This window comes from Electrophorus electricus, chromosome 1 (genome assembly GCF_041902795.1).
Source record: "Electrophorus electricus isolate QZ-2024a chromosome 1, ASM4190279v1, whole genome shotgun sequence".
NCBI classification, from domain to species: Eukaryota; Metazoa; Chordata; class Actinopteri; order Gymnotiformes; family Gymnotidae; genus Electrophorus; species Electrophorus electricus.
The window spans coordinates 31,196,206-31,223,370 of NC_137497.1; the positions used below are offsets into that span (position 1 = coordinate 31,196,206).

A 27,165-nucleotide genomic window follows, 5' to 3' on the forward strand; every position below is an offset into this window, starting at 1 on the left:
TGTGTCTCTTACATCATATTTAACATGCTTTATGTATATTTATTCAATCAATAAAACAAAAAAGGTGAAACTGATATACAATTTTTATTAGAAATACACTGGCAAAGTTCAGTTATGGTCTGTGTAATCAGGTCTATGAGTTATTTAAAGAGTGTTCATTTTCAAAATATTCTCATACATTCTGTACTGCAAAATCTGTCCTTGACCCATCTAAAATGTGCATTTGATAGGATTTGTGCTCAATGTGCACACAAAAGAACAGTTTGAAGGCTGAAGTGTACCTTAACACCACTTAAAATCTGAAAGTGAATTCTCACCCAGCAAAACATAAGATTGGGCTGACTGGTAAACTATGATGGCTGGTTAATCTGCAGATTTCCATGCTCAGATTGCTCTTCCTAAGCCTAAAGAATTCCATGCTCTTCCCTCTAATTTAAAATCCATTTTATGCCAAAGATATGATCTCACCATCGTAGGGATTCCTCGCCACTGCGCTAGGCTTCCTCACCTGAAATATAAACATAGAAAATACAAATGTACCGCAAGATGCCCTTTGACCGAGAAGTCAACCTGGTGCCACAGTTTTTTTTAAATTAAAGTATGCCTTCCGGTTCTGTTATATCCAATAATACAGCACCGTTAAGTTCAGTGATGAGGAATGCAGTCGTGATGGGCAGTATCAGGCAAACCTACCTCCTCCCTCTGCCTGATCCTCTTATACACCATGTCAGCGTAGGGCTTGCGTGGTATAAACCGGCCCTGACCTGGCTGGGCCATCACGCGGCCCCCTTCATACACCACCATCCCTCTGGAGATGGTCAGCAGTGGAACCCCGTGGCACACCATACCCTCGAAGATGTTGTAGTCCACAGCCTGGTGGTGGGTCTTTGCCGAAATCAACCTGCACAGCATACAAGAAGATACAACAGTGTATGAATGAAGAGACAGGTGGATTATGGCTGTGGTTTTCAGTTCGGTGAGCATCTAGCTAAGGAACTGTTTTCTTCCCTGCATGATCTGGTTTGTACGAATGAGTTAACAACTCATAACAAAGAAACAAGTGCAGTTTTAAGCTTTGGTGCTTTGTTAAAACTTATCATGACTGACTGGATAAAGCCAGAGCTATGTTGTAGGCATACCTTGTTTAGCCATATATTAGTCATATAACCTACACTTCCACGTTACTGTTACATATTGAATCACAAAGACACATTATTCATCCAGTCGATTTTACCCGAATCTGTGCTAGATGCTGGAAGCGGCCCGTTTTGCGGAAATTAAATAGGTAAGCAGAAGTGCTTTGTATTTATTTTTAGTCATTTGCCAGACGGCGCTATCCAGAGCAACGAACAAAAAAGAGCAACCCACAAAAATGTTGCTATTATGCGTTGCGCAAAGCGTCTCAGAATCTTTGCCGCGACGGAAAACAGGCGTATGTCCGTCGTGACGACAAATAAGATCATTTATATGTAAATGACAGAACACGTTTTGCCTCATAAAATAACACGTGTTTGAAATATGCAACCCTTTCGAAACCAGGGGTGTTGTTGCTGCTGTTGCAATCATAGCTGTCTTTGTTTTTGAAGCTTGATTAACAACAGAGCCTGGGTGAATTTTAAGAACCGTGGCTCATACTTGGAACTCGGAAAAGCTGGAAAGCTGATAGCCGCATTATCTGGAAATGCACGATCATGAGTCACCTTATTGTACACATATTTTAAAGAAACCTCTTATATGTGTACAGTTTCAGTATATCTTTCAGTTAGTTGTTACTAATAAAGAAGGTGAATGTACGTTTTTACAGCAGTGGGAAGCGATTCGTTTGGGCAAACCGTTAAAACTTTAATTTCTTTACGCATATAAACAATCAACATCCTTTCGGTTGCTGATCATCATAAATGCATCCTTTAATTAAAAAGGAATCAATTCATTTCTGTCCTTATCCAGGCCTGCACTTACTGCGCTCGCCGCGCGTTATTAGCGTGTTCTTGTTCAGTTTCATATCTTCCTCTCAGCGCGCCGACCCTCGCTCAGTTATCGGCCCTGCGGGAACTAGCCCAGATTCTAGGGATGGGGAGCAAAAAAACAAAACCGACTTACGTAAGACACGTGGCCTCGTGTCAAGCTGTGCGCGCGCTCGTCTGCGCGTGCTCGCGTTCTTGTATCGCGAGGATGATCCAACTGCACTTTGCGCTGGTTTTTTTTTTTGGGTTTTTGTTTTTTTGTTTTTTTGCACGTTTGGTTGCAGGCGCTACATGCGCTGCCATTTATGCTTCGACAGTTTCACCCGATCCGCAGAATCCTACTCTGCGTCAAGTGACAACATCGTAGTAAATGCGTGAGATTAGTGCCGACCGCAGCACGCCCGATGCACCGTAATACAGCGGTATGATGACATGCCAACGTCTAAACTATGATTAATTACGTTCCACATACTACAGTGTTTTATTTAAAAGAGAAAGGGACGGTGCTATATTATTTAATTTTAACAGATAATTCCAGCTCATTACTCATAACATTTTCTCAAGTGAAACCTTTAGAACTGTGGGAAATAAGAAAGTGCAAAAAAATAAATAAATAATTGCAGTGTTCTATAACATTAAACTTTTAAAAAGCTATCGTCTCATCTCAAAGCTCTTATATAATCCATTCAGATTACAGAGCCACATAAAGCATTCATTCTTGTTACCTCTCTCACAAGATATTTAAACATAGGCTTCTAATAGTGGAGCGCTCTGCTTACTTGCTCTTCACTTTTTGTTAATCGCATTAACCCAGGTATTTGAGGTTGTTGACAAATCTGAGCTTTGCTGTTAGATTCCCGAATACATGGGCTGCAGGGAGCTACATCCGTTCGTGTGGGAAGAGCAGCACTGCATTACCTCGTGGCTTTGGGATCCCAAACGACCAGGTCTGCATCAGAGCCCTTGGCAATCCTCCCTTTCTGGGGATAAAGGTTGAAGATTTTTGCCGCGTTGCTGCTGGTGACGGCTACAAATCGATTTTCGTCCATTTTACCACTGTGCTGGGGAAAGCAAACATGAACATTGTGGGTGTTTTGCACCAAGTCCCAGGGGTTGCATCACCCTTCGCACGCATAGTGAGTCCAACATGGACTAAACTGCCAGAAGCAGGTCCCTCTCCTGCTCCATAAATCAAGCCACAGCGTTTTCACTTTCAGTCGAGTAGGCAAAAACTGAGACGGACCCACGGGTTACCCGGCAGGCACGCACTTCCTATGCTCTACACCACTGCCGTGAGCTGAAGGGGAAACGGTACGCATGGTATAACTCAAATGTGCTCAAATTGCACTAAAATGGTTAAGGGAAACGGTTTGCTTGATACAGCTGAGATGTCCTAAAAATTAATGTCCTTATAGAAATAAGGATGTGACTAGTGAACACGTAAGATAAGTAAGTGGGAGTTGGAGAATGTACTGCAACCAGGTAAATGTACACAGTGTATTTCTCTATGCGGCATTTATCACATTAGCTAAATTACACAATATCTCTAAACAAGACAATTCTACAGTTTAAAAAAGAATAGAAATTCTGAGAAATGATTGTGTGTGTGCTCTTAGTTTTGTTTGACATGTACTGGAAATTATACATAACATACTGTATTCTGTCATGCTGTGGGGGTGGGGTTTGCATAACTGGGTTTAAGCGGCTTACATGGCACTGACATTTGAGAGCTTAATGGAAAAGAGTGAAAAGAAGACTAAGAATCCAGAAAGCCAGAGACTGACCACACCCTTCTCCCATATGACAGACATCCGGTCCTCCACCCCATTCACCCCGTTGGGGATTTTGGTGAAGTCGTCCTTGCCCAGAGCTTTCTGACACACCGAAAACGTGCAGTGGTCTGTGCCGCTCACAGTCAGATCATCACTGCAGTGGAGAAAGCAAGCATGTTTATTAACTGGTTATTCAGAACAATGACATTGAAATCACTGTATGGAAGTTCCACACTACTTAGCGAGAAGGTCCATCAGGTAGCCAGGAGTGCTGGGATCTGGTCTCAGTGGTGGGCCCATGACAAAACCCGCTGCATGGGCCCAGTCCTTGTGCCAATAATGAGTGCCATCAGTGCCCAGGCCGGCTGCTATGGGCTCCCCGAACACAACACACCCTGCACACACCCGGGACCACACCACACGATTAGAGTGCAGAAGCTAGAGGACACAGGAAATATAGCAACAAGAAATTTGAATTTGAGTTATCTAAATTAACAGCAAACCCTGACCGTCCATCTTCGTCCCCAAGGAAACAACAAAGAAAGTTGCCTCAAGCGAACTGCTTTTAATTAGCCAATTTCAGCTACTTTGTTCAGTTTAACTGCTTTCTGGCATAACGTTTGCTATAAAAAGTGTCGGCTTCAGTCTGCCACTTAAACCCATGTAAAACATTTCAGTGCCACCAGTCTTTTACAGTCATACCTGAAACATCTGGCTTCGTGGAGTCAGCTGAAGTTTTGAATCCAAAGGACCATTTCCAGTTTATTTGTTTTGTGTGATGTTTTTAAGCACCCCCAAGTGACCCCTCAGTGACCCCTGAGGCCTGGGTTTGTGCAGAGCCCACCCACCGTTTCTCCGGGCGTTTCCCACAACCCTGGCGGCTGACTTGCTCATGACGTGAACGACATAGAGTGGGCAGTTGACGGCGTGGGCGATGGTGATGGCGCGCTGTGTCGCCTCGGCCTCCACCTCCTCAGGTCGACACATCTCATGTCCCTCGGGCCCCGTGATGCCCAGTTTCAGCATCCGCTTGGCACCCTAAACACACACCGCCCACAAGTGCTTCTGTGAAAAACAAACTATGGGGTCTTCAGCATTATATTACGACATCATTCAGAACGAAGTTACATGAAATATATGTGAATTTTCTGAGCTGTGTTTAGTCAAGGAGCCTGGATTCAAATAAACACTGTAAGAAATACTTAAATAAAATGAAATCACAGTGTCAACACCGTAAAACCTCTGTGACATCACTGCTGCTTCAAAATAATGTACATTACTGCCCGTAATCCACTTAAGGCAGCTCCTCATAAGATAGAACAACCGGTTTACCCATTTGGTAAATTTGTATTTGGTGCCCTCTAGTGGTAGAGACTATTAATGTAATGCCTGGCATGTAAAACAAGCAATACAGAAACTACCATAACGTCTTCAAAAAATGGCTGGTATAAATCCATAAATAATGAAACACAAAAACTCCATAACTACCATAACTATGGTCTTGTTTGTCTATATTTTAAGAGCTTTTTGTCTGTATTTTAAGAGCTAGTCTTTTAAACTGGAAAAATGCTGTCCAATAACAGAGGCTTCACTATTTTTAGAAACTTAACTTGACATGTCCATATTACTAGTAGGAGTGTTACAGGCTATATAAATGAACACAGAGGTTTGCACTTTAGTTTTCCTGAGCTTTGTAGTTTGTAGTTTGTAGTTTGTCTCCATAAGAGACACGTATATGGCCCTCGACCGAAACATTCTGTGAATACTCTAAATGGACTTGGCCATGAGGCAGGACATACATCTGCTCTGTGTCTGGAACGTGGCATGGGGATGTTCGGTGGCTCGGCGTTTACTTCGTGTTTCTGCCAACATCTGATATCTGTCTAACATCACCTGTCGAACGTTTTCTGTCACGTGTCTGATGTCTGACTAACATCATGAGTTTCATGACTAAAGAATGCACAGGCATGTACAGGCAGGCTTTGCTCAAATTCGTCCCACGAGGAGCCACGTGTGACAGTTCAGCCATGAAGAGCAGCGTGCTCTGCCAATCACGTGGCATTCCCGACACAGGTCTGTGATGACCGGGGCAGGAAGGTCCACCCTGGTGTCAAAAGACATGCGAGAGGTCTGCAGTGGGTTTGGTTCTCTCCCTCTGCAAACCCTCTGCTCCACCTGAGCACTGTTTGCCTCCCACGGTCTCTTTATGGTCTTATGTGATCACATTATGAACATTCAAGTACACTTTCCTTTTTCGTACTGCAACACTTTCTTGTTCATTCCCATATCCCAATGGCAGGAATTTTATTTAATCTGCTTGACACCGAGTTTAGATGTGGCTAGACTTGGCTGTGTTCGGGGAAGCGAAAAGTTAATTATTCGCCACTGGCTGTCATGACCCCTGGCAAACAATCCACAGAAACCAAAGGCCAGTCTAGGGTTAACCATTTTATAACCTTGAGAAGAGATAGATATATATATATATAGATATATATATATATATATATATATATATATATATATATATATATATATATATATGTGTGTGTGTGTGTGTGTGTGTGTGTGTGTGTGTGTGTGTGTGTGTGTGTGTGTGTGTGTGTGTGTGTGTGTGTTTGTGGGTGGGTGGGTGGGTGCATGATGTTACTGACCTCAACAATAAGGTCTCCATTTTCTGCGTGCACCTGAGCAATCGCGCCGATGTCCTTACACTGGGAGAATGCAGCATGGAGTTCCTGGTCACTCAGCATGAAGACGTCTTTATAAGCCATGAACATCTTGAAAGAGTTCACTCCTTTCTCTTCAACCAGAGTCTCCATCTCTTGCTTCACCTAAAATATGTCAACAACTAATTTTAATAATCAAAGGAATTATTAAACATAACAGAAAAAAAGAATGATGTTCCATCTCATCCGTGAACAAGGTCATGTTGTAATCGCACAGATTTAACCTGCTTTCATCTTGAAGCTTTAAAACCTTAAACGCTGCTGAGTTTTGCTGTGGGGTAACCTACCCAATCGCTCCACCAGGTGACGGCCACATGAAGGGAGTAGTCGCAGCAGACTTTGGGGTCGGCTATGCTCCTCCATCTCTCGTATGCCTCCAGGAGAGAAGCCCCCTTCTGTGGGATGGAGAAGTCCAGGATCATGGTGGTCCCGCCAGCTAATGCAGCCTGTGGAGATGGGAAGAGAGTAAGAAGGTGTCACAGGAAGCCAGTCTGGGCTCACCGAGAACTCATGAGAAATTTATTGTGTAACAGCAGCTTCACTGAACTTCATAGGAACATAGTTGGTGATAATGCTTACTATTATAATATTATAACAGTCATGGCCAAAGGTTTTGAGACTAGCACACATTTTGGATTTCACGAAGTTTGCTGCTTCAGTTTTTATGGTGGCAATTTACATTAACTCTAGATTGTGAAGAGTGATTAGATGAATTGCAATTAATTGCAGTCATTCCTTGCCATGAAAATGAACGTAATCACAAAAATTACTGCATTCCAGCCACTGCATTTCACTCCTGCCACAGAATGGCATGCTAACATAATTTTGCTCAGAAGAAAGTGTTAATGAGGACAAGACAGCTGATATCACTCTGCATTGCTGATTAGAAGAGTAGACTGGTTGCTTTAAAAGGGGGATGGTGCTTGAAGTTTTCTTCTGTTAAACATGGTTACCTTCAAGGAAATATATGCAGTCATCATTGCATTGCATCAAAAGGGCGTGACAGGTAATGACATTACTGCTTGTAAGATACTACCTAACTCAACTATTTATCGAATCATCAAGAACTCCTAGGAGAGAGGTTCAATTGCAGTGAAGAAGCCTTCAGGGTGCCCAAGAAAGTCAAGCAATCGCCAGGACCGACTCCAAAAGACGATTTATTTTGATGAAGTCCCCTTCGGACTGTTTGGGACATCTGAACAAATGATTGTCCAGAGAAGAAGAGGTGAGTGCTTCCATGAGTCCTGTGTCATGCCAACAGTGAGGCATCCTGAAACCATTCATGTGTGGGGTTGCTTCTCATCCAAGGGAGTGGGTTTCCTCAAAATGTTGCCTAAGAACACTGCCATGAATAAGGAATAGTATCAAAACATCCTATAAGAGCAACTTCTACCAACGATCCAGGAGCAATTTGATGATGAACAATGTTTTTGTTTTTTTTTCCAGCATGATGGCACACTATGTCAAAAGGCAAAAGTGATAACCAAGTGGCTCAGTGAACAAAACATCGAAATTTTGGGTCCATAGCCCGGAAACGCCCCAGATCTCTATCCCATTGTGAATCTGTGGCCAACCCTCATAAAGAGGGTGGACAAAAACAAAAACAAAACAAAACAAGAACAAAAAAACTCCAAGCACTGATTAGGCAAGAATAGGTTGCCATCAGTCAAGATTTTGCCCAGAAGCTGATATCCAGCATTCCAAAAAAGAAGGGTCAACACTGTGAATATTAAGTCTTTGCTTAAACTGGATGTATTTGTCAGTAAAAAGTTAAACTTATAAAATGCTTACAATTGTGCTTCACTATGCCATATAAACATCTGACAAAAGGATCTAAAAACTGAGGCGGTAAAATTTGTGAGAAACTAAATTTGTCAGTATCAAAACGCGCGCGCGCACACCCGCGCGCGTCTACGCACTTGAATTCTTCATTGCCTGCGGACGTCACCGAGGTGGTCTAAAATGGAACTGATATTAGGTTACTGTTACCTTTGTACCAGTGTAGAAGTCGTCTGCCGCCACGGTGCCCATAAATGCCAATTCCATATGTGTATGCGTGTCGATTCCTCCGGGCATCAGTAGTTTGCCCTTGGCATCGACGACTCGCGTCCCAGCCGGAACTTTTAGATCTGGCTCCACTGCATGTATAACCCCATTTTCAATATAAACGTCAGCAATCTCAGAGTAATCCTCATTTACAACTTTGCCTCCTTTTATCAAAATTCGGCTTTGGCTTGTCATACTTGGCTAACCGTGTCCTCCTGACTAATGAAACTATGAGACTACCAAGTAAAATGAAAATGAAAAAAAAATGACTATACTCAAATTGCATTCAATTCGGCCTGGTAAATCCAAACAAAATATTGTTCACGCTCTTTTAATGTTTTAACCCCTCTTCTTCTCCAACGACGTTAAAAAAAACAAACAAACAATTAGCAACAGTTCTATGACACGACTTATGGTGCTTGGTGATAGAAGTGTCCTCTGATCTGCAGCAAATATTGCAAAAACCTGTTTTGGCAACGCATGGGGTCACACCCTCGGGTTTGCTCATAGTCAGCGTGTCAAATATTTCCCTCAACTTCCTTTGCGAACCAGACCCGAAAAAAAGGGTTCGTTTTTGTTGTTGTTTTAATTTTTATTATTATAAGAAAACACCCCTTTCTCTGTCCTCGTAAACCCATCGGGGTTTTTTTCATTTCATGAGTTCTCTCGGAATCAGATCGCTTATGTGTCATATATATCGACTTTAAGCACGTACCAAAATGTGTACGTTTTGTTTAAGTTATTTTAACGCATCCCATGATTGCAATGTTGCACTGTTATTTTTCATGTAAGTAGTAGATGGAGAGAATTTGTTACCAGAATTGAACACATTACCTCACAGGTGGTTGCAACTAATCATGTAGTGGGGTGGAGAATTATACGTTATTCAGTATACTAATTTAGAAACATGAATTCATTGATTAGCAACCTGTCTGGTGCCATGTAGTGTTAGCCATCCTGCATCCTTTCACTTGCGGTCGGTTTCGAACCATAGAACTGTGACTGACAGACTGTAACCCCAACCGCACCACAGCTAAAGAAACATAAACGACGTTGAGGCTTCTATTTGGTTAGGACACATTCATCTATACAACAAAGCAATACAACTCCATCCAGTTTTGAGTCTTTTTTCCGCATCAAGTACTAACTTAACTTAATATTTCCCGAGAATAGGATCCATAAATAACACCTTTCAGTTACGCGCGTGACTTTTACCCCAGTAAGATCTGTGTTGCGTCAGCCGTCCCAACATCTGGCTCAGGAATGCTAGAAACAAACAAAGTCAGACCCAACTCATAAGTTAACGAGTAGCAGCCAGTTACTAAATTATGATGCAAATCGGGCTATTCTAACTGGATCAGCTTTTATTCATTTTTAGCAGTCACGCAGGTTTTTTGTTTAGTTTTTTTTTTACTTTAAGCGTTTAGCTATTACTGTGTCCACAAGAGAGCGCTGTTTGTATATGTATAGGATAAGTAGATTTTAATTGGTAGACGTGGGGGGGGGGCAATAACAGGAGTAAAAACAAAACACATGTAACAAACCTGTCAAATGCACTGGCATCAGTAATGCAGGGAAAGACATCCAGCTGTTGCTTTGCTTGTTCATGTATTACATTATGCTGATCTTACAGTGTAACCTATGAGCTAATATAGCCTGATCAAAAATTAAAACAATTTTCAGTAGCCTGATAATAAATTAACAAAATTTTCACAATCCTTTACATACTACAGCTGAAAATTGGGACATAGTGACTAAAACTGGAAAGCTATGCACCAAATCTCTAAACCATGTCTGCAAAAACAAAAACACATGTCCTGCCTTTTAGTCTGGTTTGAAATGTAAATCTTTTTGCCAAACACTACACACAGCTTTTTAAAATCTTTTGAAAAGCACAGTCGACCAAAATACTACAACTTGTATTCTAGTTAGCCACATCCAGTCCTTATATGGGAAAACACATATGAAATCTGTTCACAAAGAAATCAGGGCTTGATAAATAGTCACCTTAAGTGTGGAGTGAGGAGTGAGTGGTTGAGGAGGATGAGTATGGCGAAGAGTGGGGATGAGATCTGTCCCACTGAACATGTGATCAACTATTGATTAAACATAAGGGAGGGTGGTGTTGAATATGAAGCAGTTGGGACACTGGACATTATGGAGGCGGGGCTTTGAACCTAAAGGAGGTGTGGCATTGAAAATTAGGGAGGCGAGCATTGAACCCAAAGGGGGTGGGGCTTTGAGCATGAGGGAAAAAGAGGCATGGCATTTTGATTTAAAAAGAGGGTTTTGGTTGTGGTATTTCATTGCAGATTATCTTTGTTGATTTTGGGGTGTAGGTTTAAGAAAAAGATCCACTATTTCAGAAAATATTAAAGGCCCTTTATTTCATTGACATTTGTCTTTTTATTGGCTCTTCTTACCATGTCAAACATGTATATTGTGGGTGTTGTTTGTATGTGTATAAATGTTTGCATGTGTATAACGGTCCTGTCTTGTGTTGATGCAGTTTAGAAGTCACTGTCAATGTTGAATTGCTGCTGTGCTGTATAGCTGAAGTCTGTTGGAAAAACACGCAGGTAAGAATTACCTTGCACTTTGTCTATAGGGGCCTTGATTTGACTTATCTTAATCAGCGAACAGGTTTTGGGGGCTTTAGTTTTGATCTTCTATGAGTTTCACGTTGGATTATCTATCTATTTATTTATTTATTTGCAGTGATGGCTTGAATTTGCCCTTTCCTAATGTGTTCAGTGAATGTCAGTTATGTCTGCAACTCTGGATCACAGCAGCAATAGGTGTACTGTAAGACACAGATTAACATATGGTTGCCAGAGACTGTGCAATCCCTCTCTTTGGTTACATGCTCAAGGCATTCACTGCGTCCCCCTGGAACATGTGAATAGTGTCTATTCCACGTTGCCCTGACCATTAGTTCATTACTGGAGGTGTGTGAACATCCTCTGGGCCATGACATGGTTGCATCAGTGGACGAACAATGTGTTGGCATCCCATCAGCGGGGGGGGGGGGGTTACTGTCAGTGTCATATCGTGGGTTTGTTTTTTTTTTTTGTGCAACTTTATTTGTTTTTGCTTCTTTAAGAATTAGAAAAGCACAAGGCTCCAGAGAGACAAAGATGCATGTACTGGTGAGATAAGCAAGTCCTTTGGGCTTACAAATACCTCTCTCTCTCTCTCTCTCTCTCTCTCTCTCTCTCTCTCTCTCTCTCTCTCTCTCTCTCTCTCTCTCTCTCTCTCTCTCTCTCTCTCTCTCTCTCTCTCTCTCTCTCTCTCTCTCTCTCTCTCTCAAACACACACACAGATACACAGAGTAAATGCTACCGCATGCCTTAAGAGGATTTGCGGTGCAATGTGAAGTGCAATCAGTGTATGAAATGCTAACGAGAAAGACTTGGTAGCTCCAAAGCAACTCGGCTCAAGTCTTTTTTCTCTTTTTCAGGAGTACTGAATGTTTTTCCTTTTCAGTAGCACTGAATGTTTTAAGAGAATGTGATCTTATTTTAGCCCAAACCTTGGCCTGATCTGTTCACAGTTACGTGACTAATAATTATTTCACCATTTTGAGGTTTTTTTTAATTGTATAATTTGAAAGCCGGTCAAAACATTTAAGGGGCTCAGTCATCTTTGACTGCTACTTTGACTGCCATACCTCTGCATCAAACATTTGGTATCAAATTCGTTTTGACTCCTGCTTTGTGAACATGGTGTTTGAACTGATTCCAGCAACGGAACTTTTATAGTCTAGCTGATCCCAAAGGTCAAGGTCTCATTGGTGAAAACGATTCTTATCACTGAAAATCGTTGCTGTGAACACCTTTTTATTTGTATTGTTTTATACTTATTTATATTTAATTGCAGTGATCATACTGAGTATTACTGCTTTCAGATCAGCACAACTGAAGTCACAAAAGCTCTGTATGAAGGGAGAAACGCTAAATATGTTCCAGCTTCTACCACCAGATGGCAGCATTCGTCTCCACTAATGGTAGAACGCAGTGTGTTTAGCCGTACAGTAATAACAAACAATTTCGATCCATAGAATTGAGGAAAATTAACTAATATAAAAACATATTAAAATCATATTAGAAAACGAAATCATATATATATATATATATATATATATATATATATATATATATATATATTTATTTAAAAAGAACCAACTTTTAACATAGGCGAACGCAAAATAGGCTTACTAACTATTTACAAGCTGACTAGATTTATTTTTTTTAAATATCAATATTATGTTTATAGCTCTTAATGCATTACATGTTCAGTAAATTATTTGAATATTTGAAAAAAAATATTTCAATATATATTATATATTCATAGAATTAACTAAATAGTTCTATCCAAACAATCGGCTACAGAAGGAAATTTCAGAAACAGCATGCAGTCTTGGTCTGTATAAGGGTACCTTCAGATTATTGTGCTGAACACACAGTATGACTACGATATATATGGCTGTATATTTGTGGATTTTTATAATTATTAAATTTTTTTGCACTGGTAAGTTTGTTTTAGTGGGCGGGCTAAACGCCAAGTTCCCAGGTACTACCAGACGTGCCACAGTGTCGCGTGATGAGCATCGCGGCAGAGGTTAAGCAGACTCCGGGACAATAAAAAAAAAAACGTTAAGCTTCCAACAATGAGAGGCGGCAGATGTGAAGGGAAACAATTAAATTACGCCTTGCATGAAGTTTGCTTTTCATTTTGCGAGGCAAATTTAGTGCCACGGCTAATCATTATGCTGTCGAACACGATTTGCAAAAATATTCAAGAGCTTTGCGTGCCTCACTGCCCTTTCTGTATTGAAAAATAATGGGCCTCTATCCAATTAAAAACTGCATTAAATCGAGAAAGTATTACATGCACTTTAGCGGTATCTTTCTGATTAAGGCTTTTCTGCTTGTGCAGATGCTGACGGTAGCTCCCAGACAGGGCGGCTTCACGCGGCGCTCTCTGCGCGCGTCGCTTTTAAGCTCCTTCGCTCCTCAACGCTGGCACGCGGCACCATTCTGCAAGTGCACAACACACAGTTACTGTTTACCGCAGTATATTCCAAAAGCGAATTTACACTGCAATATATTCCAAAAGCGAATAAACATCTTAAATGCAAATGCAGGGATTCTCCCACAAAGGTGATAACGCTGGTTTAACTGGTTTCTCTCTCTGATTTCTTGTATGAGTATTTATACATATAATGTAGAACTATTATAGTAAGGCTTTTAATAAACTGAGTAAACATTTGCTTTGAAATGCAAGATAGGCAAACACAGAGAGAGAGAGAGACTGAATTTGTGTATTTTATATCTATTGTGAATTTGAGTTTTGTAGTTTTAGTGCACAGACTCCAGAGAAGGTTGTGATACCAACATGAACAGTGCATAGTCAGTTCTGGTTAATATTCTGTAATTTTGTGACCATGTAAAATGCCCAAGATGAAATGAAATTACAGTGCAGTTGTTTAGTTGCATTCAGTATTGAGCTGAAGGCAGATGTCTCTAGATTTGACCAAACTCTGCATCAAATTTCTTTCTTCTTCTGAGTGTCCAATCCTGTAACATGCGGAAGCACCTTAAACGTCACTTATGTGGACCAATCAGGTTCTTTGATCTAAATTTAGAAAAGAGATGTGCATTGTTTTCACATATTATGAGCATGTGCTAGATTTGGAGAAGGTACCTCATCTGAGCCACTGCACTTCCATAAGATGCATTTTCAGTTCTGTGTCTCTTTGGCTTTTGCAAAAGGATGTGTTGCCATTCGTGGATTTCATGTATCTCAGAACTCAGGCCAAGGCGATGGTTCAAGGTCACGATCTCGCTGCACATCTCTAAACAATTCCAGAGCATCCGGCATTCCTCCTTCCTCGTCTTCCGGATGCTTGACGCAATTCCTCCGCAGTCCTCGTACTATCTATTTGGGCTAATTAAAAGATTTGCAAATACACGTGTCAGCTGATAGTCACATACAACCCCCCCCCCCCCCCGTCCCCGGTCCCCTGCTACAGCCCTGTACTCAACTCATTTGCTTCTGCAATCTGATGTTTATTTAGAAGGAATCAATCTGCTTACCACTGAGTTAATTGATATTTTAATGCTATTCTTATAATTGAAGTCTGATGAATCTGAGAACAAAGGGAATCAGCCAATGCAAATAATACTGATAATAATACACACATTTGAGCTCTTATTTCTCCTTCTCTTACGTTATGAACAGCCTCCGATTCGTTCTCGTTTTTCCCCCTGCTGGCTCTGATATGGTATGACCACTAGATGACACCATTGAGCAATGGTGCGGTTCGTACTTCTTCTTCGCTCTTTTCTCTTTCTTATCCCATTTCCCCTCTCGTTCCTTCTTTCTTTTCCCCTTTCTTACATTCAGTCGGTCAGTCTGGCTCCCTTCCCTCTTCGCGAAGTAAATTAAGGTATTTTACCCTCTTTCGCGAAGAACTGCATCCAAACAAGCTCTTCGAGGAACTTAAATGGCGGCACTTTGAAACGCGGGAAGGAGTTATGGGTCAGTGGGCTTTAGGGACTGGGGTGGAGAGCAAAGGCCGGTATTAAAACTTCCCTCAGAATCCACGGGGACATTTCCCGGTGTCTTAAGTTTTTAGTGGTGTTAAATAAAAGAGGAAACATCACGACCCTGTCTAGCTTCTTCTTAAAGGTCACGTAGGTGAACTATGCAAAGACAAGAACAAACAAATTAAATGAAAGCGAGGAGGACGCACACTTGGTGCTCTGCGCTGTGCTGGAGATGCATGTACAACAAATATTAATACCTCGTTTGGTTATTGCATGTTCCACAGATTCTATTTTTACATCTGAACACAATCCCACTGCCCACTTGGCCGAGTCCTGTTTATGTGCCGCTAGAAAAAAAAACAAAAAAACCGCATTTAGTTCAATTGTTAGGTCTTGCTTCCTGGCATGCATGGCATTTCGTCATCTCTACCTGGCTTTCCAGGAACTTTCCTTCTAAAACGAGTCCCACCAATGTCTGGGTGGGGCCATCTCCCCCCAACCCCCCCCCAGCGCGCCTGTGCATCCTACTTCCCCACCGAGGGAGGGCCAGTCCCCATGGAGGGAACAATTACCCCCCCCCCCCCGCATGGAATGATCTGCTCAAACACTCCATGACAGCTAAGCAAATACGGAGAGGAGCAGCAGAGATGTTGCATAGGATTCTCCTCGCGGATAGCCACGGGGGCTCGGAGGGAGCGCGCACTGCCGCGTGGAAATAGATGACACGTACCCGCCTGCAGACTGCAAACGACACCGTGCTCTTATCGTGAGGTGATCGCCGTAACGGTGCAGCGAGAGACTTTTGTGTTTGCTGTTGTTTTGCGCCAGGAGGAGATGATCGCTCTAATTAACGTGGGACTGGAAATCTGGGGGGGAGGAGCCGAGGTGGATTTGTGGGTGTGCAAATTGAATGCGTTTACATGGTTCAGGGGGTGGCTTCTCAATGCATACGAGGACGGAAAACAAGACCAGAGTGCTGGATTTAGCGCTTGTGTTAAAAAGAGCACTAGTGGTAAGAGGCTCCCAAGTGGAGGACATTGTGATGCTATTGGCACTGCATACCTTCGCAATGGGCTCAGCTCCTCTCGCTTTAAGATCACCTCTGTGTTACTTACTCAAATGTTTCTGTCCCTCCAACTCCGCCGATGGAAAACGTAAACATCGACATGAAACAGACTCGAGATCTGCAAGCTCCCGCGTCCGCTCGGAATGGCAGACTGCTCGGACGGGCACGCCCAGGCCCTTTGCAGAGCCCTGGTGAATGTCTAAGCTTTAATTCTCTGGGTTTCTCGCCTGCTCCCAAATTCCCAGCATGCTTTGAAAACGTGTAAGTCGCTTTTTCAGGCGCCTCCCTGGGCTGAGTTTAGCATCGAGATTGGCCGCAGCCATGGAAGAAGGGGAACGCTGGCTGCCTGATGTGAGGGACCCGTCACAGGGGGGATCGGCTCGGCCCCGATTTTACACCACCCCCTCTCCATCTGCCCCCACCCCTCTTAAACCAAAAAACAGACTGAGGGAGAAACAAAACAGCACCACTACATTTAACCAAATCTCCAGCTTACTACAGAAAGCTTGTGATAATGATGTCCTCCTAACAAGCACAGCCGTGGCATTATTTCCCGAGTGGCTGCAGCAGCCAGCGCATGAGATGGCAAAAGGCAAGCGGATCAACCGATGCAGGCTCTGATCTTCCCCATAACATTAGCAAGAAGCCCACTTTCCCAAGCCCCGTCGCTCCCGTGCGCTAAACATCCTTTTGGACCTCTGTCACAGAGCTGCTATGGTAACCACTGTAAACATGTGGCTAAAAGGGCAATTAAGTGTGTGGACTTGTTGCAAGGTGACATTTAGAGGATGCTAGACGAGAGCAGGTGTCAGAGATCCAGTGTCAGACGCTTAGAACGCTTAGATTTCCTTTCCCTCAACCTCCACAACCTCTTTTCTTCTACAACCCTGCATGCATAAAAACGCAGAACTGATCCATCGTGGGTTTCTTGCTGCTTTGTGGGAGCAGGCAGTCAGGATCATTCTCAAACATCGCGATTCTCCTACTTTCGTTATTTTTATTTATTAGATTTTTTTTGTGGACGATGTTTTTTTTATTGTTTTTTTTATTTTAATTAAGCAAGGGCCCTGTGTGTGAGCCCAGTGTAGGGACTGGTGAGGCAGGAGACAGCAGGTTGCGCAGAGCTGCGAAACGGTGGGTCGTGGCTCCTCCAGCCGTCCCAGAGCGACTCACGATGAGGGTCTACCGCAGCAGGAGAAGCACAGTGTACAGCACTCCTCATTAGAGAGAGAGAGAGAGAGAGAGAGAGAGAGAGAGAGAGAGAGAGAGAGAGAGAGAGAGAGAGAGAGAGAGAGAGAGAGAGAGAGAGAGAGAGAGAGAGAGAGAGAGAGAGAGCGAGAGAGAGCGAGCGAGCTTATTACATATTATATAGACATAGATGTAAAAGCTTGCGCTTCACAAGACCAGTTGACCAGACCATAAATCAGAACGTCCAGATTTAATTGCGGGTCAAATCTGTTGACAGCAAAAATTGGTGGCTTCCATATTGCGTTATGGTAGCGTGACTCACAGCGAGCAAACAGACAGGCTACGCATTCTGCCTTGGTTTGCATCACAAGCGATGCCGAAATGCTGAAGTACACTTGTGGTCTAAGCCTCTTTGCAAGGACCTTGCCGGCTAACTCAGCGATGGCCGCGTGCGAAACAGTGGACCCTTTCTTCAGTGATATAACGCCTACGGGGAAACGGCGGCTGTAAGATCTGTGTGCATGTAACACATTCTCCTGTCTACCGAAAGAGGCAGGGGGAAATATATATATTTTTGTATGTGATCCTAATCAGAACGTCTTTTTTTTCTAAAGCTCCAAGTAGTCTCTTTGGGCCATGAAAGACAAGAACAGTCCGATATTAAAAAACGGTCCCAGGCGCCGCTGAGTGACGCGCCACGATAGTGAACATCTAGCAGGTGCCTTTACGCGCCTGTACGCGCATTCCTCTGATCTGTACACCGGGGCACTTGTCTTCTTAGCGCACACCCTAATAAGCGTCTTCAAAGATCAGTATGTGTGCTACCCCCCACGATAAGATCTGGAGTGCGGAGTCCTTCTTTCGTTTCATGCTCTTTTTCCGCGTTCCCCTCTCCCTCTCTCTCTCTTCTCTCTCTCTCTCTCTCTCTCTCTCTCTCTCTCTCTCTCTCTCTCTCTCTCTCTCTCTCTCTCTTACCCCTGCTCGCTTGGTTTTCTTAAGAAAATGTCGGTCTAATTGTATCTCAATGCTTTGATAATGGGCTCTTTTTACACGGGCGAAGTGCAGTCCCTTCAGTGTCTTAAAGGACCAGGATGAGAAAAAAAAAGCGTGTGTGGGCGACGAGGCCTTGAAATGCTTTTCTTTTTTTTCCCCCGTTTTTGTTCGCGCTAGCTTTGCTGGTTCGGGCGGAGCAGCCGAGCTCCTATTTGACCTAAAACAGCCCCTTAATTGTTTCACATAAAGACATAGGAAGATCAGACAGCTCCCTGCGTATATGTGAACAGGGAAGTGGGCTCAACAAAGTAGCACTGTAGAACCCCTCGGGGGGGGGTGGGGGGGGGGGGGGGGGGGGGATGGACATAAAAGAAAAAAGCCCAAAACAAAACAGAAAATGAGGCAGCCATGGTACTGATGAGAAAAAAAAATGGTAGTAGGTGGCAGAGGGAAAGAAACGCGGCTCTGCCCTCACGTCTACGGATGAATACTGTGTTTGCGTGTTTAAGATAAGTATAAACTAACACGGTGGCTTTTTATCCATGCACAGTGTGGACACTGATGTTCACATTGCAAGCCTGTGATTTCATTTATATGCTAGTGTTAGATCATACAAAACACTGTATGACAATTAAAAGTAGGGTTAGTTCCAGGGTCACCTCTAATGACATTTACAGGCCTTTCTCCGTCTAGAGAGCCTCCTCATTGTCAAGTTCGTTGTGCGGTGACTCTTTTCACTCAAAGATCATTTGAAATGCTTGCAAATGCCTTCATTGCCTTCGTTAGGCTTCGTTAGGCTTCGTTAGGCTTCCTTAGGCTTAGTTAGAGGGGCAGTGCCGGCTGTGAACGTGCATATGTGCAGGGCAGTGGTTGAAATCGCAGGTGCACACGCAGCTGCCTGAGCTGCTGAAAAGCACACCCCACCCCCACCCCCTTCCCGCCTTCGTCCTGTCACTCAAAGTGACGGGCAGGTCAGGCAGGAGGTGCGTCTAGGCGGCCGTCAGCCGCCATCACAATCATCCTCTTTAACGATGGACGTGTATGTGTACGTGTGTGTGTGTGTTTGTGTGCACTTGTATGTTTGTGTGTGTGTGTGTGTCTCCAACCGGAGCAACTTTCGAAACCGTAATGAGGAATCTGACATGGTTGTATTATTGTCCATTAGGGACCTGCTATGTGTCTGGGTAGGGAGAGACTCTCAGGTGCTTCATTCTCTGTAGCAGGCCGAGATGTGAAGGACGGTGTGCCTTTAGGGCTTACTCCAACGCGCCATCGGCGGAACCGCGCTTCGCCTACACACCCACAGCGCTTTCGCCTGCCGGGACAGAGCCATCAAATGAAACGGAGAGGACATCGGCAACATAGTCTGACATCCCGTGACATGCAGGGCGATATCACAGAGCCGTCGTGAAGACGTTTTCCCCCCGTAACCTCGCCCCCTAAGTCTCTCTCCACCAAACGAGCAAACATGCGAGCGAACGGATGCAGTTTGAAGGGCCCCATGCTCTCACGCAAGCAGGCGTGTGGGCCGATAATCCATGGCATTGTCTGGGCCTCATAGAAAAATGCTCTCCTGGTTCCAGCCCCTTCAAAGCTGTCTGCCCATAAAGCTCTCAGAGGTTGGACTGTTCCGGTGCTGGAGAGGGACTCGTTATTCCGTCCACTTTATGCGCCGCACCAAAGCTAGGGCCTGGTTTCCAACGCTGGCCTCATACGATTCACGCCAGTGTCCCAGAATAATACCAGCTGGCGTGGACAGCACCATCCCTTCAACGGGTTTGCGTGGTCTTTGGGTGAGAGCGGATTCGGGTGTTTATTTCCGTAAACACAGGGCCGTCCTTCTGTTGTGCGACTCCGTCAGATCCGGCGGGCTTTCTCGGGTTTGGCTAATGGAGCCCCCGCCAGGCTGGACAATACGGGGGCTGTCCGGGTTCCACTAATCCCCCCCCCACCACCACCACCACCATCTTCAAAAGCACTACAGAAGGATGCAGTGCAAGTCCACAAAGAGGGAAGGGAAATTCGGTGGCCTGGATCCATAAGTCAGCAGCATCACATATCCCAGCCTGGGAATCCAGCAGTGGGTTCATTTTCCTTTGAAGCTAATTCTTAATCTAAATGGATAACGTATGAGTTAAATTCATTATCTGCCTGATGTAACTACTGCCTTTAAGATATTCCATTATGTAATGAAAGAAAAGGCTATTTTGGAATAAAAAGATTGTGAATAGCAGCAACTCTCACTCACACTATTAGAAGTGCAGAAAATAGCAACTTCTGGATTTGGGTTGAATTGTTTAATACAATTTATTTGGATTTTGTGTGGATAAAGGAAAATCAGCTGCATGGTGGCATGATGTGAGTTTAGTAGGATATGGTTCTTAATGAGGACAGAGCTTCTAATGGCATCGTTTACACCACGACGCCAAAGTGTTCCTAAAAGACCGCTAAAAGCGGACAGTGGGTTTATTTTTAGAGTTGATGGGGGGGTTGAGAGCTTCACAAGTAGGTCATCTCGAACGCTGCCTCCTACTGCTCCTGGTTCAATTACAGTTCCCCAGTGAAACTTGCCTAAGCTGCACCAATTAGCCTGCAGTTCTCTTCTGTGACGAAACGCAGCCTAAACTCTACTGGGTGCAACCCAAGCTCGGCTACCCCAAAACTCACCACCACTGATCTGGAAACAGGACCTCATTCTCCAAATAATTGTATCTATTAGGAAGAAATTATTCAAGATCGTAGATTAAGAGTTCTACCCCAAGAAGACTGATAAATGTGGGAAAGAGTTTCTAAATAATACAGCTTTGGGATAGGTTCCCCAGCAAAACGGTTGTTCTTATTTCTTTAGTAGTCACAGGCATAGTTAAATGATCTTGAAATAATAATTCTATTAGGCACATGAAGGACTAAATAACTATCAATCGTAATTACAATGTTAATGCAAGATGAGACCAGGTCATAATGCTCTGTAGCATGCTCTGTAGACACGTGGTACGTCCTGGCCCAGATGTGCACACTCGTGCATGTTGTAGAAACACTGCCGTGTCACACTCAGGAAGCGAGCTTTATCCTAATCCTTTCTCCCGGCCACGCGCGGCGCTTCCGCAAGCCCAGTGCCGCGCCAGGTGGGCCGGTAATTATCCCCCCACCATGAGATTGATCAGATCAGGCAGGGCTGGCACCGTTGACATTACTGCCCCACATCTGGATGGACTGTATGCTTATTGGGGTTACAGGAAAGGGCGGAGCTTTTGGGAAGGGGCCGGGCCCTCCAGCTGAAACTGTGACAGGGACGCGGGGCCCGTTGCTGGCGGGGGCGCCCGCGCCCGCTCTGTCGTCTACGTCTCAGGAGCGGCGCCAGTGATTTAGGCTGATGAGTGACAGGCTGCAGGACTGGAGTTCAGTACTGGCGACCTCGTTAGAGAGCACATTTTCAGATGTCAGCATGCTCCTCTATTTGCCTCAACTTGTTCCCACCCACACACACTTTTGCTAACAGGGAGGAAATAAACAAATAGCGCTTGAATATTGCAATGTCACGTGAAAGTGCAGAAGGAACTCAAACCTCGAATGAATTGTCGGGTGAAGACGATTGCGGTTTTTTTTTTTTTTTTTTTCGAACGCTGACAGCCATCTGTGAGGGTTCCTTTCCGCTCTGGCTAATGAGCAGCCCGTCGCGGATGCTCAGGCTTCACCGGCCCGTCCCAGGAGAAGCTCTGCAGATGCCATCCTCTCGGCGGACTCCTGCCGAGGCCCTAGCCCGCCCGCCCGCCCGCCTGGCGTCGCATGGAAAATCACTGCCACCGTTACCGTGCCTACCAAGACCCAAACGACAACGGTACACGCGCGCTCTGGAACTGCAGCGCCGCCGGCTGCAATGACCACGCCTGTCAGGTGGAAATGGAGGTAAAAGTCACCAGTTTCAATACGATGGCGCACACATGAGGTGTGTTAGCGTGCTCGGTGATGTTTAGGAGGGGATCATTGTGACGAGTAAATAAAGAAACCTTGTTAAGCAATTACAAAGCCATAATGATTTCCAACTTATATTGAAGTTTGCATATGGATCACCATACTAGTTGCTTGGTAGCCATTGAGTCTAATTCAGATTTGGAATGATTGGTGCTTATAATAACATTCCAAACACAGAACAAGCACAAATGATGTGATTTCGCATGGGTGTAATTAGAGGAAGACTGCTGAAAAATACAAGGCATTTAAGTGCTACGTGTGTGGGGGTTTTTCACACTTTTTTAACTTGCATTTTCTTTGCAAATTAAATTCACCATCTCACCATGCTTTAGTCAGTGGTAAATACTTGCCTTTTTAAATATCTTAATAAAATTTCAGGAGGTTGCCCTCACTCTCTCTCTCTCTCTCTCTCTCTCTCACTCACTCACTCACTCTCTCTCACTCACTCTCTCTCTCTCGCTCTCTCTCTCTCGCTCTCTCTCTCTCTCGCTCGCTCTCTCTCTCTCTCTCTCACTCTCTCTCTCTCTCTCTCTCTCTCTCTCTCTCTCTCTCGCTCTTTCTCTATGTATATATATATATATAGCGAGAGAGAGAGAGAGAAAGAGAGAGAGAGAAAGAGAGAGCGAGCACAGCTCTAGATCACACCATTCTGTGACCAATAGTAATGTGAATGCAGATCCAACTTTTTCTAATTATTCCATATCAGCACATTTACTCAAAATTCAATTTGGTTCTTTTAAAAAATAGGGAAGCGTCTTTCTTCTGCGATCATGCGAGCTTGGGCGATGCTGCTTAGGAATTCACCACATTTCGATCTAATCGCAAGATCAAAATATTTAAGGGACACAATGATATCTCTCAGTGGCAGGCAGTCAGCCATTAATTTTGAAATTTGAGTAATTTGTTAGTGCTTATCAGAGACTGGAAATGCCCTACCTCCGTGTGAGGAATGTTAGTGAGCGCGAGAAGACTGTAGAACAGAGTGGGACTGATTTACAATAGGAGTGGTGCAATTAGAACCAGGAATTCAATTACACAATACGTTTAATTTTGCTCCAAGATCTCAAGTTAAAAAAGTCTATTATAGTGCCAGTTCCCTTGATGACAAACATATCTATTATCAGCATGTAGAGGAGATTTAAGAACTTCTCTGGTGAGCATATCTATCTGTGAACTGGCACACTCTTCTGAGGGTCTGCTTTGGAGCAGGGGTTCGTTTCAGTGCCTTAGTGGGTGCTTTGTATACTGGGGTGACACTGTGGGCAATTTCCCATTACCACTTGCTACTTACTTCTTCAGTAATCATTAAGACTGCCAACAAAAATGGTTCTTAATCAGTCGAATTCTGTATAACCAGATCATAAGACAAAATGATTTTATATCAAAGTTATTTTACATGTCTTTTACAAGCTGCGTTAGGTGTGTGAAAGAAAAGGAAACCTGAAACCAGGCCGGACAGCAGTTTTGGGACTCTGCAGTAAACAGGTCTGCAGGACGGCAGTTTCAGGACTCTGCAGTAAACAGGTCTGCAGGACGGCAGTTTCAGGACTCTGCAGTAAACAGGTCTGCAGGACGGCAGTTTCAGGACTCTGCAGGAAACAGGTCTGCAGGACGGCAGTTTCAGGACTACAGTAAACAGGTCTGCAGGACGGCAGTTTCAGGACTCTACAGTAAACAGGTCTGCAGGACGGCAGTTTCAGGACTCTACAGTAAACAGGTCTGCAGGACAGCAGTTTCAGGACTCTACAGTAAATGGGTTTTCAGGCTTTCAGGTGCCACTGGGAAGCTTCAAAGCTTTGCAGGTTTTATATCTCCAACTTCTGCCTGCAGCGTGTCTTTGTCTTTCAAAATAAAGAGGCATCCAAGTGACAATGCATGAAAGGAAGAAAACAGATAAGAACATAAAGGGGGGGGGGGTGTGACCATCCGAGAAAAATCCCGCCTAACGAGTGCGTTGGGATCACTTTGTCTCTACCGACGGCTCTAGGAACGGAGAAGCTGTGCGGGAGCCGTCCCACAGCTCCGATCGGGTCCTGATAAGCGGCGTGCGGATCAATACGGGGCCCTGTAAAGGTTAAACGATGCTCAGCGACATGTTGTTATTGCGCCGTGTGCTGCGGGCGTTGAATGATGCTGACGCTATTGTCTCCCCCCACACACACTGTTCTGGACCCGTTTAAACGGGATCCCGAGATCGAAGAGCCTTAAGGAATGCACAGGAGATGACTCGCGTGAAGGACCAGGAGGGAGGACGATAGGAGTGAGGGGCAGTTCCCTGCACACTTCTCTGGCTTCATTCACACGCCGTACATCGTCTCGCACTCCTTGTGATTTCTGTGAAGCTCTTTTTAGTACTGCGTTAGCTCTCTTATGGTACTTCGGGAAAACTTTGCCTACGGTTGCGCTTCACTAACAAAAGTAGGAGATATTTGTCATCTTCACCTGTGAACAAAAGGCAGTGATAGCCTATGTGTGTTTCCCTACAGGACCTCTGGTAAGTCATCAGTGTCTGCGGAGAGCAACATTTGCTGGAGCTTTCCAGACGGGCGCGCTGCTCATCGCTGCTTCTGCTGTTGAGATTGTCTCTTCTGACTGTGAGGATCAGTAACACCCTGAATTAGCTAAGTGAACTAATAAACAGTATATTCCGACATCCACTTCATTATGCTCCCACATACACATAATACACTGACACACACACAAACATGCATGTAGGTGCAAAGATGCACACACACACAAAACTCTCTCTCTCTCTCTCTCACAAACACACACACACACACACACACAAACACACACATACTCACATGCACACACAGGCGAACACACAGGAGTCGTTGTAGTGGAGATCCAACCGTTCCTTCTTTCCCACTGGACTCTTCCCTATCTGTAACATGCAGAGAGAGAGAGAGAGAGAGAGAGAGAGAGAGAGAGAGAGAGAGAGAGAGAGAGAGAGAGAGAGAGAGAGAGAGAGAGAGAGAGAGAGAGAGAGAGAGAGAGGAGAGAGAGAGAGAGAGAGAGAGAGAGAGAGAGAGAGAGAGAGAGAGAGAGAGAGAGAGAGAGAGAGAGAGAGAGAGAGAGAGAGAGAGAGAGAGAGATGAAGAATGCCTCAAACATGCAGGCAATATAAGACTTTTAAATGTGTGAGCGTCTTGAACAAAACCAAACCGACTGGAGAATTTACCCAGAATCTTGCATATTAGGTGATAAATATCTGACAGCATTGATATGGAAAGGCTGTGATTGTCCATTAACCTGGTTACAAAACCCCAGCGTGTGGCTGTTTGACAAGATGAAGCCCAGGTCAGGGAGGTCAGGGAGGTCGGGGTCAGCACCGGGACTGCTCAGGCCTGAGGTCATGGAAGAACATCTAATAACCCGACAAACTGACCTGTAAAAGGCTGGATAGGTCTGCAGGGTTTTAGACACACAGCTTGTTTTTGTCCTAGAAATGTCCCCACTATTCTGCTATCTATATTTGACATGAGTTTTACTTTCATTTTAGTTTTCTTTGAAGTGCTGGTTCACAGCAGCTGTTGTCTCAAAGCAGATGTACAGAATTGTGGATCCAGTCCCTCAGTGAACATACTGAGGGTAACATCGCACCTCAATTTTTATTCTGTTCTACTGTATGTTGACCAATATACTGCGTAATCCGACTGACTAATTCTAAAATGGGGGTTCTTCACTTAAACCCAAAATAACTAGGCTATTGGCACCATAACCAAAGCCAAAAAAAGACTCATGATACTGAGAGGCTGTCTGCTTGTTCTCGGTCTATTGAGGTCATACTGTCATGTGTTTGTAGTACAACATGAGGCTTGGTTTCTTTTTGTGGGTGTTGCATAATCATAATCATTCATCTGCAAAAATATCAACTTTTCAGCACCAAAATATAAAAGACGCAGACCCAGAGAATCCATAAATCACTGGTCATGTGCTAAGCACATGTATTAGTCTGTCATCGCAAAAACTGTGGCTACATTCCGATGCTGAAAAGTTGCATAATGCACAGTTATGTTATGGCTAGATGTCTGCTCCATAGACAGCAGAGACTCTGCAAATCTAAATCTGAAACTCTATCAGGGCATTAAAGGATTATATGTGATATTACTGCAGGTGATATTATGCTGTAAATTACACACTAATTCAGTTATTGTTAAACATTTCAAACATTTTTTTTTTTTTACAAAGTGCATCTAAGCTGTTGCTACACTGAAGCACCTAGACAATTCTGCCAAACCTCCAGACGAGAACAAGCGCTGTTAGAGCTCTGCTAGCTAACTTATCATCACTTTAGCAGTTGCTTCACCTTGTTTAGTTCACTCAGGAAAGTTCTTTATCACTTGTTCTTTAATATAATAATTAATAAATTAGATTTTAGAGATTGTCACAATATTCTTCTTTTTCACATTTTATTTTATTTTATTTTTACTTCTTTTTCTTCTTTTCACATTAAATATATATATATTTTTTTATTATTATTATTATTATTTTTTTTTTTTATTTTACAAGCAAACAAATATTCTTTTGCTTGAGTACTGAGCAGCATCATTGGAGCAGCGTCATTGGAGCAGCGTCATTGGAGCAGCGTCATTGGAGCAGCGTCATTTGAAGAGCATCATTTGAGCAGCGTCATTTGAAGAGCATCATTTGAGCAGAAAAAAAAGCCTTTCTTGGATCTCTCCTATCACCATGAGCACTGACAGAATAACTTCAAGTGAATATTTCAATTTCAAAATACGGGCTGTATTACATTCGTTGTTGTAGTGGGCTTAGTATTTGTAATGAGAGCATGTTAATTCCCCCATGAATGCTAAATATTTAGATTTACTAATTAAAATGTGTTATTCAATCTTTATCATTCAAGCTGTATTACCTCTACTGTGA

The 27,165-nt window shown here is 43.7% G+C and overlaps 1 protein-coding gene across 5 annotated transcripts; it reads right to left on the minus strand.

Annotated features, from left to right (window-relative positions):
• Positions 1-65: 65 nt before the first annotated feature.
• On the minus strand, positions 66-10,585 carry dpys (dihydropyrimidinase). 5 transcript variants are annotated; one of them, XM_081715009.1, is made up of 12 exons: positions 10,053-10,086; positions 9,724-9,774; positions 9,437-9,541; positions 8,452-8,600; positions 6,750-6,908; positions 6,388-6,567; positions 4,585-4,774; positions 3,975-4,131; positions 3,749-3,890; positions 2,883-3,025; positions 694-901; positions 66-508 (listed from the first exon to the last, which is right to left on the minus strand). In XM_081715009.1, the coding sequence occupies exons 1-12, from the start codon at positions 10,069-10,071 to the stop codon at positions 446-448; spliced, it is 1,566 nt and encodes a 521-aa protein (XP_081571135.1). In that variant the 5' UTR covers positions 10,072-10,086; the 3' UTR covers positions 66-445. The 5 variants fall into 5 exon arrangements, with proteins under 5 accessions (XP_081571135.1, XP_081571148.1, XP_081571139.1 ...); XM_081715022.1 differs by lacking the exons at positions 9,437-9,541; positions 10,053-10,086 and adding an exon at positions 10,516-10,585; XM_081715013.1 differs by lacking the exon at positions 9,437-9,541 and having other exon boundaries at positions 10,053-10,138.
• Between the last annotated feature and the right edge of the window lie 16,580 nt (positions 10,586-27,165).

Coding starts and splice junctions, on each gene's coding strand:
- dpys (XM_081715009.1), bottom strand. Junction 3,891..3,974: donor CTGATGGACCTTCTCGCTAA/GTAGTGTGGAAC, acceptor TCTCCACTGCAG/TGATGATCTGACTGTGAGCG. Junction 509..693: donor GGATCAGGCAGAGGGAGGAG/GTAGGTTTGCCT, acceptor TTTATATTTCAG/GTGAGGAAGCCTAGCGCAGT.